The 11,549-nt window shown below is 36.2% G+C and overlaps 1 protein-coding gene and 2 non-coding genes across 4 annotated transcripts; all 3 read right to left on the minus strand.

Moving 5' to 3' along the window:
* Window positions 1-4,660: 4,660 nt before the first annotated feature.
* On the minus strand, window positions 4,661-4,964 carry LOC148202130 (signal recognition particle RNA). The gene has a single exon (XR_015785382.1).
* Window positions 4,965-7,065: 2,101 nt separating this feature from the next.
* Window positions 7,066-11,068, minus strand: LOC124820415 (uncharacterized protein At4g19900-like). 2 transcript variants are annotated; one of them, XM_088108259.1, is made up of 2 exons: window positions 10,525-11,068; window positions 7,066-9,060 (listed from the first exon to the last, which is right to left on the minus strand). In XM_088108259.1, exons 1-2 carry the CDS (start codon window positions 10,531-10,533, stop codon window positions 7,918-7,920), a joined length of 1,152 nt encoding a protein of 383 aa, XP_087964385.1. In that variant the 5' UTR covers window positions 10,534-11,068; the 3' UTR covers window positions 7,066-7,917. The 2 variants fall into 2 exon arrangements, with proteins under 2 accessions (XP_087964385.1, XP_047148053.1); XM_047292097.2 differs by having other exon boundaries at window positions 7,066-11,068.
* LOC148202131 (signal recognition particle RNA) lies at window positions 7,264-7,567 on the minus strand. The gene has a single exon (XR_015785389.1).
* Window positions 11,069-11,549: the final 481 nt, after the last annotated feature.

Genomic DNA, 11,549 nt, shown 5'->3' on the forward strand with positions numbered 1-11,549 from the left:
AAGCAGCTCCAAGCTCCATGCTCAAGCAGCTCCACGAACCAAAATGATGCAGTGGAATGGATTGATGACTGAAAACGAAAATGCACGCCAGGTGTTTGATGAAAGGATCAGCGAAGGTTTGGTGAGTGTATGAAGTTTCTCAAGATGAACTTAGAGAAAATAGGTCTGGAGTAATCTCAACAGCACTTCAATATCTTTTCCAAATTGATTTTTACAAAGGAGAGTCTCTCTTTTATAGGTGAAGAGACGGCTCCATTTCTGAATTGTGAAGTGTTTACTAGCTACAAATAAAGTGTACTAGAGAAGCTAAGGAGCTTGGAACGCAAGTTTCACTCAAACCATATTAAAAATGTGTTTTAAAAGATGAAATCTGGTTTGCGATGGCTGAGCGCAGAGTGAGGGTAGCTGGGCGCCTTGTAGAATCTGGAAGCCACTTTCCCTTTGAAAACTCAATCCGGAAGCCATTTGTTCCAATATGGAAATCACTTCTTTTCTTCTCTTCTTTGCCTTCTTTGCTTCCTTTAGCTCACCAAGCTTCTTTAGTTGATTGGCTATGATTTCCAACCTTTATTTAAGTCCTACAAAACAATACAAATGTATTTAGCAAAGAGAAGAAGAATTAATAAGTGATTCTCCATAGGAGTAAAATAGTAAGTGATCCTTCTTCTTCTTGAATCCTTCTAGACATGGCTCTTGTTAGAGGTCCTATGTGCATTTTAGATGGTCCTCCATTGTTAAGCATGTGAGTTCTAGTGTTAGTCTCATTGAATGAGCTATCTACTTGTTGGACGAGTGTGCTTTCAGGCACTACTCACTTAGTGAAATTAATAGAGTCTAACTCTATTTATATGTTCTCTTCTAGTATGTTTAATGTGCGATTTTGTAATGTTAAAATGATGATTGATTTATGATGTTTATCTAAGAATGGTTGGTACTAATCCAAGGAAGACTAGTTGTGATTTTGTTAGTGTATGTAATGACATATGAGAGGTTAGTAAGGAGGTATCCTGAACTCTAATAACTATTTACACTCAAATAGAGTAGAATAAGTTATGTGGTGAGAGTCGTAGGAGGTCCTAGCCACTAGATTGCTTTGTCCTTGGTGCAAATAGGACTAGCCTTGTAAGTAGTAAGGTGATAACTCCTTTATTTATGACTCTGTAGAGTATAAATACTATTACAAGTGTACGCCTACAACGAAATCCAATGTCAAAGACATATATCTAGATAATTGAGTCTAGTGTCAACTGTCTATGTGAATATATATGACTTGTTGCACATCATACATGTTTAGTTTATAAATTGGTATATTTTGACTAAATTAGGATAATTTTTTTGCACATTAGCTTACCCTTTTATTCTTTTGCGTTCACTTTACTCTTTTGTGATGATCACTTCACTGTGTGAACAAATAAAACGATACGCATGGTGAAAGACAAAGATATTGCTAAGTATAGTTTCCTTGTAGATGTTTTATTTAAGAGTTTTTCTCTTTTTGAAAAACTCATAGTTTTCAATAGGTTTGTATATTTTATTATCATAATTTTTATGATAGATAACTATATTAATATCATGTATATCTATTTTGTTTTATCAATTTTATAATATTTTATTTAATGATTTTATATTATAGAATGTAATATAAGTGGCTGATATATCTATTTAGTAACATAATATTTGCTTATGAAGTAAGATATTAATGTTTAAAATATGGATAGGTACACATAGGGATGACAAAAAAATCTGCGTCCGCGGATATCCGTGGATAAAATCCGCAACAGATAGTTGATACCCGCGGATATTTACTACCCGCAACCCGCTGGTAGCGGATATTTTAATACCCGCTTATAAACGGGTCGGGTGCGGGTATTATACTATCCGTACCCGCGGATACCCGCTACCCGCAAAAAAAAAAAAAAAATTAATTTATATTTTATTAAGTTAAATTTAATTAAAATTAACATTAATTTATATTTTACAAGATTAAATTTAATTAAAATTGAATTTAAATTTATATTTAATTTAATTTATATTATATTTTATATATTTTTTGTAATTCTATTTAAATTTTATTTTAATAATTTATTAAAATATATTTTTTTTAAATATTTGCGAGTATCTGCGGATATCCACGGGTGTTCGCGGATATCCACGGGTATCCGCGGGTTTTAAAATACCCGCGGATATTTTTTAAGCGGGTATCCGTGCGGGTAGCGGGTGAATTTTTTTTGTCGGATCGGGTTGCGGGTAGGCACTATCCGTGTCCGACCCGACCCGACCTGTTGCCATCCCTAGGTACACAAAACCTTCCAAGCGTCGAATACATGTCGAATATGCATTGAGTAAATGAGTTATTACGATACAAACTGAAGCAGAATATTGGTAAGTATACTTCTTAAAAAAATGTTTAATTTTAAAACAAGTATACAACAAAAACCCATAAAAATGTACGAATATGGATATTTTTTTTAAAAAAAAACACTTTTTAAAAAGAAAAAACACAGACAAACTTACCATGAAATAAAATCTAATTTAATAAAACTATAGTGAAAATGTTAAAAGTGTCCAATTAGGCGTTAAGTGTATTAGGTTGTGCTAGGATAAAAAACCTAATATACTTATTATCTATTTAGTTTTTCTATAATTCAATTTGTATAATAATGGTTTTTCAATTATTATTCATTATCTTCTGACAAAAGTTCATTTTAATTTGTAAACAAAATAATTTAATGCTGTATTAAAGGTATATATGGAAAAAGTTTTGCATGTAGTTAATGTTCCTGCAGATGATGCAATGGTAATAGTAGTAGGGAATTGATATACAAATTTCTAGAAGTTGGAGCTAACTCTGTCTTGCGAGCTAATGAATCTCTGCTAAAGCAGAGTCACCCTTAAATTGGAAAACCAATTAACCTCATCCTCGTACATTTTGTGTATTTTTAAGTTTTAGGAAGATTATGTAGCATGTACATGTTTGACACATAGGTAGCAACTAGCTATTTTTTTATGTCGTTTGTCCTCTTGAAACAAACCTATTTATGGTTACGAGTACCATGTGGATGGAGTTGGATCGTTTATTGATTGAGGCTAAATTATCCTACACAGTGTTTGTTAGCATTTGGAAGGATTTGCACTCCCTCCCTTCAAACATACATCATGTAACTCATTAGTGTCCAATAAGATTTTATGTTTAATTTTGTTTTGTTGTATGTTCTGTCCTTTTGTGCACAGAATATCAATTTTAGCCGGCTTCATAATTCATTTCAAATGATTTGTCCATTGTATAAAATCAAAAGAAATGTGTCTTGGAAATATATATACATCACATATACTACTGGTCTCTTTGTAGACAACATGTTCGCTGAAATTACAGAGGAGATAGATGAAGATACACACTGGTTTATCAACACAGAAGAACAGAAGGAGAAGATCAGGAATATTATACAGCACCAAAAATCTCTGTATAGGTCATCAGCATCATCTTCTCTGTCATCTTCAGCTGCATCTTCATCATCCTTCTCCTCACCCCATAAATCACGCAGTTTGTTGGCCTTGATGAAAGGAGGAAGCACATCCATGAGGAGATTGTTTGACATGGAGCACACAAGTTTGGCAAACCATTTTGACTTCTACACAGGGTCACCAATAACCAAGCCAATATCTTTGTGGGATAGTGATTCTGAGCGTGATTTCCATGACCCTTGGGCTTTGATCAAGGAGGTTGGATCCACTCGTTTTGCTGGAACTGATAGAGAAAGTGAGTTAGCCTCAAAGGGTAGTAATGTGGATGGAGATCTTGGCTCCCACAACAGAAATGTCAGCAGTGGGAACAGAAAATTGACTAGGAAAAAGTCTTTTAGGAGGTTGCCAAGATTTGGTTTGTGGAGATGTGGAAGATTTAGATTCCCTTTGAGATTTAGACGGCTTAAAATTAGAATATGGGGTAGACTATTCAGATAGAGTTATCAAAGTTCAAAATTTGGAATCATCAAGTGGGTTAACTATTTTCTGAAATAACGATCCTTCAAAAACTTGAGAAGCTATGCGATTTGCATCAAGTTCTCCTATTCAATGAGAAGAGTAATACAACAGTGGTTGTGGATAGAAACTCAACTTGGTGGGGTGAAACCCACATTTAACACTAAACAGTTTTAGCCTAGACTACAGACACTTGCAAATGATACAACGATCAGATATCAGTCTAGCTATGACACTTCCTTCTTCAATCTATCTTTAAATTCCTACTTTCTTTGTTCCACAGATGATTCCCATAATTCTCACTACTAAGCGGAAGCACTTAGGCTTCAGCCCATTTTGATTCCCTTAGTTTTGGGCTTCCTAAAGAGATCGCCAATCTATTGGATAAAAGGCCAAAGGAGGCAAGAAAGAGAAATACGATAATCTTTCCAATCTAAATCTTTCATACAATAATTTTGAAGGTGAAATAGCGAAGAACGGAATATTAAAAAATGGTACTTCCCTTTCATTATATGGCAACAGCAAGCTATGTGGTAGTGCACCGGAACTAAATTTTCCTGCATGCAATGTCAGGAAAGCTTGTCTGGCAAGAAGACTAATTGCTTCTAAGGTGGCTATCCTTATAGCTTGTGTACTTGTATTGCTTCTTAAACTGGTCCCGGAGTTAAAAGATCTAAAAAACAAAAGTGGTGGTCTAAGAACTAGGATCACTGGGCATATATAGGGCAGTGGCTGCAGCAGCCTGTTATCCCTCCACCGTCAAGAGAGGGAGGTTTTCGCTGCTCTGTGAAACCAGCCTCACGCTGTGCCCTCCACTTTAGGGCCTAAGAGACCCAAGCCTTCGCTCAAGTTACATAGGTCAGCTCTCAACTTGGAACGGGCAGGCCGGCATCTTGCAATCAAGACCCAACCAAGTGAAACCACAGTATTATCCCACCACCATAATGCCCTCACTTGAGTCACAAGTTAACGTTACCCAACTCGGCGAGCTGACATCCTTGTCAGAACATTTATAAAAGTTTGGTTGGTTTGTGTTTTTGCCAATGTGGGACTTGTAAACGTAGAGACCCAACAGTTTCTGAGATCTCATCCTTTGATCTGGCAAGGTACGTGGTAATTGAAGTGATTAAAAGAAAAGGATTGTAAGTAATTTGTTGGAGAAAGTCAGTGTCCCTTGTCTTACAATGGCACAAGAATCTGTCCTATTAAGAACACCTTTTTCTTTTTCTGAAATCTTGTTAATTCAAAATTAATTGAGCATGGTAAGCATAGAATTGCTCCATGCTTTAGCTTCTTTATTAAACTTTTTCCGACCTTCACAAAATCTTCTTCGACTCTCATTTCCACAACTTCTCATCATCTTGTATCCCTAATTACTGTCATTTTTGCTCACATATCTGTCAATAGAAGCTACTTCTTGTGAATATTTTATTAAATTAATATTAGTTTATAGATAAATTAGTTTTAAGAAATGTTTATATAATTATTTTAAATTTGTAAATAAACTAAATTAACTTGTGTAGAGACTTATTTTATTTTTTAAAAATATTCTTAAAAAGATGCTAGAATTTGTAGAATCAATATAAAATAAGATGATAATTTTGGAACAACGAGAACATTGTTGATGTTGAATTTAATGTGAAGTATATTTATGACAACTATATGACAGTTCGACCGTATTCTAGAAATTAAGTTTAGATCATCATGTTAAAGTTTTAAAAAGTGATTATGTTGATAAAATGATGTTATGTGGTGTGTTGATTAATGAAACTCGTATATCATAAATAGACACTATAAAATTTATTTAAATATTTATAAGATGGTGATAGAACTTAAAAAAAAAACTTACTCTTCCATCTTGTTTATGGATATTTACTCATGTTATAACATTAACGTGCTAAATTTTGTTGTTATTTATTTAAATAGATTTTGAAGTAAGTGAGTGAACAAAGCCTTAGGTTAAGAAAATGTAATCTATTGCATCCTGCTCCGTATAAAAAATTTTAGTATTTAGAGCAAAACCTGGTGAGGACATTCCAGTTTTAAGAACATTTTAGATTAGTTTTTCTATATAAGAATATTTTTATTGAACATCTCAGATTAATTTTCCTATAAATAATTTTATGATGAAATAGATGTTTGAATAGAAGTGATTTTAAATGCTTAAAGATTGGAAAATTGTCTTACTGTGTAACACACGGTTTTAATTGAGTATGACAAATAAATACAGATCTTTTCAGTCCTAACAATATCTTGAATTTATTGCATTAACTCAAATAATGTTAAAGTGATTTTTATAAATCCAATTAATTAAAGTTTGAATTAACTAATTAACTTAGATTTACTGAATAAAACTTCGAAAATAAGCTAAAGAATCTAATAAAGGATTATTTTTAATCTATAATAAAGTACTCCCTTATAACATTGATTCCATTTTTAGGTGTTTGTTAAAACTGGTTGATATAATCAGAACTTGAAAATACTAACCAATGGCCAATGGTACCAAACTCATAATGTCAGAGAACAACTTTTCATAAGATGTATCTCATAATGTCAGAGAACAACTTTTCTGGATTCTTTCCATCTTCTCTTGGCAGATGCATTAGCTTGGAAAAGCTGCATTTGGAAGGAAATTCTTTTGATGGAAACATTCCTCAAACTTTAAATGGAAGTCTAAGAGGATCTAAGAGTTTCGTTAATGAATGCTAAGTTATGAGAAGTGTAAGGGATCGCAACCTTCTCAAGATCATAACTGAAAGCTCTAGAATTTGAGTACATGCCTAATGGAAGTCTAGAAGATTGGTTGCATCCTATAAGAAATTTGCAATTTCAGAAAAAGACATTGACATTGACATTCACTCAAAGACTGAACATAGCTATTGATGTTGCTTGCGCACTGGAATATCTCCACCACTTATGTGAAACTCCAATTGTTCATTGTGACATAAAGCCAAGCTATGGGATACTGTTACTGGAGATTTTTACAGGAAAATGGCAGACAGATGAAGCATTTGAAGGTGGGACGGTAACAGATAAAGCATAGTGCTATATAAAGAGTATGTGAGAGAAGGTAAAAAAAAGATGATATTTAAAACTACAAGAATTTATCATAAATTGTTATATAGCGACGCAAATGCAATATAAATTGTAATATACCTTTTTCTTCCATTCGCTTAACCACATTCACAGAACAAGCAACAAAAGTATGAATCGAAAAGATCATTAGACAATGCAAACACCGCAACCAACCTTATGAGTCGAAGAAAATGCTCATTAAAAAAGTAAAACGGTGGTGGTCTAAGTAAACTGGGCTCACTGGGTATACAGGGCCGTGATTGCAGCAACCTGTTATCCCTCCACTGTTTGGAGAGGGAGGTTTTCGCTGTTCTGTGAAACCAGCCTGACGCAGTGCCATCCACTTTAGGACTCAAGAGGCCCAAGCCTTCGCTCAGGTCCCGTGGGTCAGCTCTCGACTTGGAGCGGGCAGGCCAGCATCTTGCCATCAAGGCCCAACCCAGGAAAGTCACAGTATCATCCCACCACCATACTGCCCTCACTTGAGTCACAAGCTTGCGTTACCCAACTCGGCGAGCTGACATTCTTGTCAGACATTTATAAAGACTTCGTTTATTTGTATTTTGGCCAATGTGGAATTTGTGAGCAAAGAGATCGAACACTTTCTGAGATTGCACCTTTTTTTTTTTCATGGTACAAACGGTAATTCAACATAGATCATGTAATAGAAGTTTATGCTCAATATTGCTTTGTTGTATGTCCTTTTGTGTAACTCTTTAGTATTCCTTGAAAACTTGATAACCTATGGGATTCACATCAAGCGCAGCTATTCAATGGCAAGAGTAATATAACATTGGTCGTGGATACAAACTGAAAGCTTGGTCGGTGAAACTCACAGTTAACTCTAGACAGTTTTAGCCAGGACTACAGATACTTGCAAATGATACAACGATCACATATGAGTCTAGCTACGACACTTCCATCTTCAATCTTCAAATTCCTACTTTCTTTGTTCCATAAATGAACCCCATAACTCTCACTACTTAGCTGAAGCAGTTTGGCTTCAACCCATTTTGATTCACCTCTAGTTTTGGGCTTCCTAAAGAGACCACCAATCCTTTTCAAATCTGCTGGATAAAAGGCCAAAGGAGGCAAGATTGTAAGGTTGAAGCCTGGCCTTTCCCCCAGTCTCTCAACCACTCTGGAAACCAGGTAGGGACCATTATGACCCCATTTGTTCCCATTAAAAGTTAACACAAATTCATTAATGAATCTGAGAAGAAGTGGATGATTCATGTCAAATATCAGGACTGCATTGTTAAGTCTAGTCCAGTTCTTATTCCCAGAGTCCATGCTTTGTGCTCCAATAGAATTCCTCAACACAGATAAAGGTTTCAAGACTATAAAATCCGTGTCTAGGTACACACCACCATATTTGTACAGAACTGCAAGTCTCATCAAGTTAGATAGGTTCTGAAACAGAGAAATCTTACCAGGGTCCTTCTTCCCTTTCATCAACTCATTCAGCCATGCTTCAGCTGGAGTTCCCTTGAAGAGAAATGGCAAGTCTGGGGCCACTGCTTGAACTCTGAACCTCCTATCAAGAAGTGGCTTCAGGATCCTATAACCAAGAATGGAATCCAAAGTCCTTGATAGAATCGCCAAACAAGCCTTGGGATGCACCTTGAAAAGACTCTCTATAGACAACAACTCTCTTGCTTCAAATGAGCCTGCAGGGTACTCCCAAGTCATGAAAAATTGGGACTCACATTCATGGCTGAAAAATCCCAGAATCCGAGCATGAAATTGCCTACTCAATCCATCCGACTGGAGAATCTTGAACTCGTGAAGCTTCCCTTTAAACCAAACAATTCTTTCTTCTTCTGTGGAATTAAATGGAGCAACTAGGACTCCTTGATTTCCTTTGCCAACTCCTTCATTCTGTTTCATGGAACGTAAAGGGGAGTGTGTGAGAACAAGAGTTGACCTTATCCCCTCTCCATTTCTGTGAGGTCGAGCTTGCAACACTTCTTCTGGTCCTTTGGTTGCAGAAGGGCGTAGGGAATCCTGGTAAATAAGATCATCACAAAGGATAAGAAAAATTATGGCTGAGAAAGTGATTAGACAGAAGATAGCTATCTTAGAACGTTTGAGAAGTCGGTCATCAAACATTCTGTTACAAGTTAAAACTCTTTTTGCGATGAGAACTGCAATTGGAAAGAACTCATGCAGAAGCAACATAGCCTCCCACGCTGGACATTGAACATTAAGACTTAACTTCAACACGGGAAGTAGAATGTTGAAAATGACGATCAAATATGAATATTGTTTGAAGTCTGTGATCCTTTATTTTGGTCATTGTTTGAAGCATTCAAAGTGTTTATGTTAGATTTCTTCAATTCCAACGCTGTCATCACATCAAGTCTATGAATTGTTATTGACCAAATTCTCCGAAATAATTTTTACAAAATAGTAATGAAAAAGAAAATTCTTCACAAATTCATATTATTTTAAACAAAATTTAGAAATAAAAGTTTGAAAATATTGAATATAGTAATACTAGGTATAAAATTAATCTATCTTGAGTCTAAAACACACATAGAGTAATACATTTACAATAAAGACTGATACAACTATATATGACAACTAAACATAAATACGGTGAATAGAAGATTTGTTAAAAAACAATATCAACAATATCTACCAATATCAAACAATATCAAAAGTTCATATTTCCTTAATGGGTTAAATATGTTTTTCGTCCTTTTAAGTATCACACGAATTTGGTTTTAGTTCCTACTTGAAACTTTGATGGTTTTTAGTCCTCATAGTTTTGAAACTCTTATTATTAGTCCTTAAAATTAAACCGCGTTAACTTTTAGTAGATGTGGCAAACGACGAGACCATGTTTTATGTCAGTTGTCCTCTTCATTCTCTGCTACGTTGGTTGTTTAAGTTTTGAAACGAGATTAAGAGTGTTAATTGTGCATTTGGTTGAAAATAGGTTAAGAGAAGAGAAAAGGAAATTTGAGCACTGGGAAGAGGCATTTGCAAAAATTTGAAGATTCATTTGGCCACCGATCTCGACTCCCCTCACTCTCATTTTTCATCATTCAATCTCACACTCCTCTCTATCAACTCAATAGAATCACCCCATCCGAAACCAATCCCTTCATCACGCACACACGCACAATCCCCTACCTACTAATTTTTCCCTTCAGCCAAAAACACATCACTCTTCACTCACATTTGCTATGCTTTCCTGGCACCCAATAACGCTACCTACCAACGGGACATTCCAAAAAAAAACTCCAACCTTCATCACCCATTTCTCCCCATTTTTTCAATCACCAAGCCAAACTCTCACAATGGGAAACCTGAACCTCTTCTTTCTCATTTACCTCCGCAAACATTTATCATTTGGCTTCATCCATCTAAATTCTTGAAGCATCAAATCCTCTCTTCCAGTTCATCACACATACAGTAGAATACATACATCAATCAAACAGAGAAGGAAGTCTCAAATCTCACCATCTTCATTGTTAATATATAGTCAAAACAGAGTTAAGAGAGGAAGGAAGGTGGTGTCGCCAACACCTGCTCCATTTGCAGTAGCGGCCTTGGGCGGCGACTAGGGGTGTCGATGGTGGCGACGACGTTGTGGTATGGCAGTATCGCGGTGTTGTGTTTGCGAGTTCGAGGAAGAGAAGGAGAAGAAGGGGAAACCCCTACTTTCGAGCCGCGCCGTTGACTAGGGAGATCGTTCTCCCTAAGGTTGTTCCGGTAGTAGAGGATGGAGTGGCGCGATGTTGGCGAAGAAGGCCTATTTCAAGTGGTTCTATCAAGCGGCGACCGACGTCGTTCAAGAAGGCGGGGGCACTTCCCTCTTGCGGTCAAAGATGTGGCGCAGGGAGAAGAGGAGAAAGGTTGGTGCGGCGACTGGTAGAGTCTGTGGCGGCGATTGGCGACGCTGGCGAAGTCTTGGGCCTCAGCTAGCGGCGGCTGATTAGATGGAGAGTGAAGAGAGTGAAGAGGGCACTTAAAACCCTTAAGTCTTGGGTTGCAGCTTCAACCAAATGCACACTTAACATACTTAATCTCATTTCAAAACTTAAACAATCAACATGGTAGAGAGTGAAGAGGGCAGCTGACATAAAACGTGGTCTCACCTTTTGCCACATCTACTAAAAATTAACGCCGTCCAATTTTAAGGACTAATAGTAAGAGTTTCAAAACTATGAGGACTAAAAATCATAAAGTTTCGAGTAGGGAGTAAAACCAAATTCGTGTGATACTTAAGGGACGAAAAACATATTTAGTAAAGACTGATGGGTCAGACACACTAGTGGTAGAAGAGATACCAGGAGACGACATGGAAGAAGATAGAGAAAAACCCTAAAACACCAAGGTTCTTCATTAATTGTTGCCCAAATGATACAATCCTATCTAGGAAAGAGTACAATCGTTTTTGAATTTGATTCCTCCTACAGGATAAACAAAGAAAATCATAGAAGAACACGAAAATAAGATAGAAACGGAGACGTTACAATCTAACA

The sequence above is a fragment of the Vigna umbellata genome, chromosome 3, assembly GCF_029865625.1.
Source record: "Vigna umbellata cultivar VRB3 chromosome 3, Vumbellata_1.0, whole genome shotgun sequence".
Classification (NCBI taxonomy): Eukaryota; Viridiplantae; Streptophyta; class Magnoliopsida; order Fabales; family Fabaceae; genus Vigna; species Vigna umbellata.

Coding starts and splice junctions, on each gene's coding strand:
- LOC124820415 (XM_047292097.2), bottom strand. CDS start 9,234: ATGTTGCTTCTGCATGAGTTCTTTCCAATTGCAGTTCTCATCGCAAAA.